This window comes from Pterocles gutturalis, unplaced genomic scaffold, assembly GCF_000699245.1.
Source record: "Pterocles gutturalis isolate BGI_N339 unplaced genomic scaffold, ASM69924v1 scaffold37350, whole genome shotgun sequence".
Lineage (NCBI taxonomy): Eukaryota > Metazoa > Chordata > Aves > Pterocliformes > Pteroclidae > Pterocles > Pterocles gutturalis.
This window is the reverse complement of record NW_010142076.1, coordinates 352-720: the sequence shown is the minus strand read 5'-3', so window position 1 is coordinate 720 and position 369 is coordinate 352. Positions and strand designations below refer to the sequence as shown.

The following is a 369-nucleotide window of genomic DNA, read 5'->3' as shown; positions in this document are numbered from 1 at the left end:
GGACAGGAGTGCCACCCCATGGCAGGTACCTGGCCGGCCATGAACTGTCCGAAGCCAGGCGGGAAGGTCAGCGTGGAGATGAGCAGTGTCACCAGCGCAGGGAAGAGCAGGCGCCTGGTGGGGTGGCATGAAGCAGGGGGGGTGACGCTGGTGCAGCCCCGGCCACACCGCCCCAACGCCGGGGACTGCCAGGCACTTACTTCTTCATGAGGAAGCGGTTGATGGTCTTCTGGCGGCGCATGAACTGCACGATCTTGCGGTTGAGGTAGACGAAGAGCGCGCCGCCGAAGCCGCTAGCGATCCTGGGCAGAGGGGGGGGTTAGCACCAGCATGTCCTGCTGCCACCACCGCCATTGCCACTCTCACTGT

At 65.0% G+C, this 369-nt stretch overlaps 1 protein-coding gene across 1 annotated transcript in view; it reads right to left on the bottom strand.

Annotated features, from left to right (window-relative positions):
• Positions 1-369, bottom strand: part of LOC104469660 (chloride channel protein 2-like) — a gene marked incomplete at both ends in the record, with an annotated part of 2,036 nt that overhangs the window by 1,362 nt on the left and 305 nt on the right. Inside the window, 2 exons of the mRNA XM_010084248.1 lie at positions 30-114; positions 201-302. Coding sequence (XP_010082550.1) covers positions 30-114; positions 201-302 — 187 coding nt within the window. The remainder of the gene's footprint in view (positions 1-29; positions 115-200; positions 303-369) is intronic.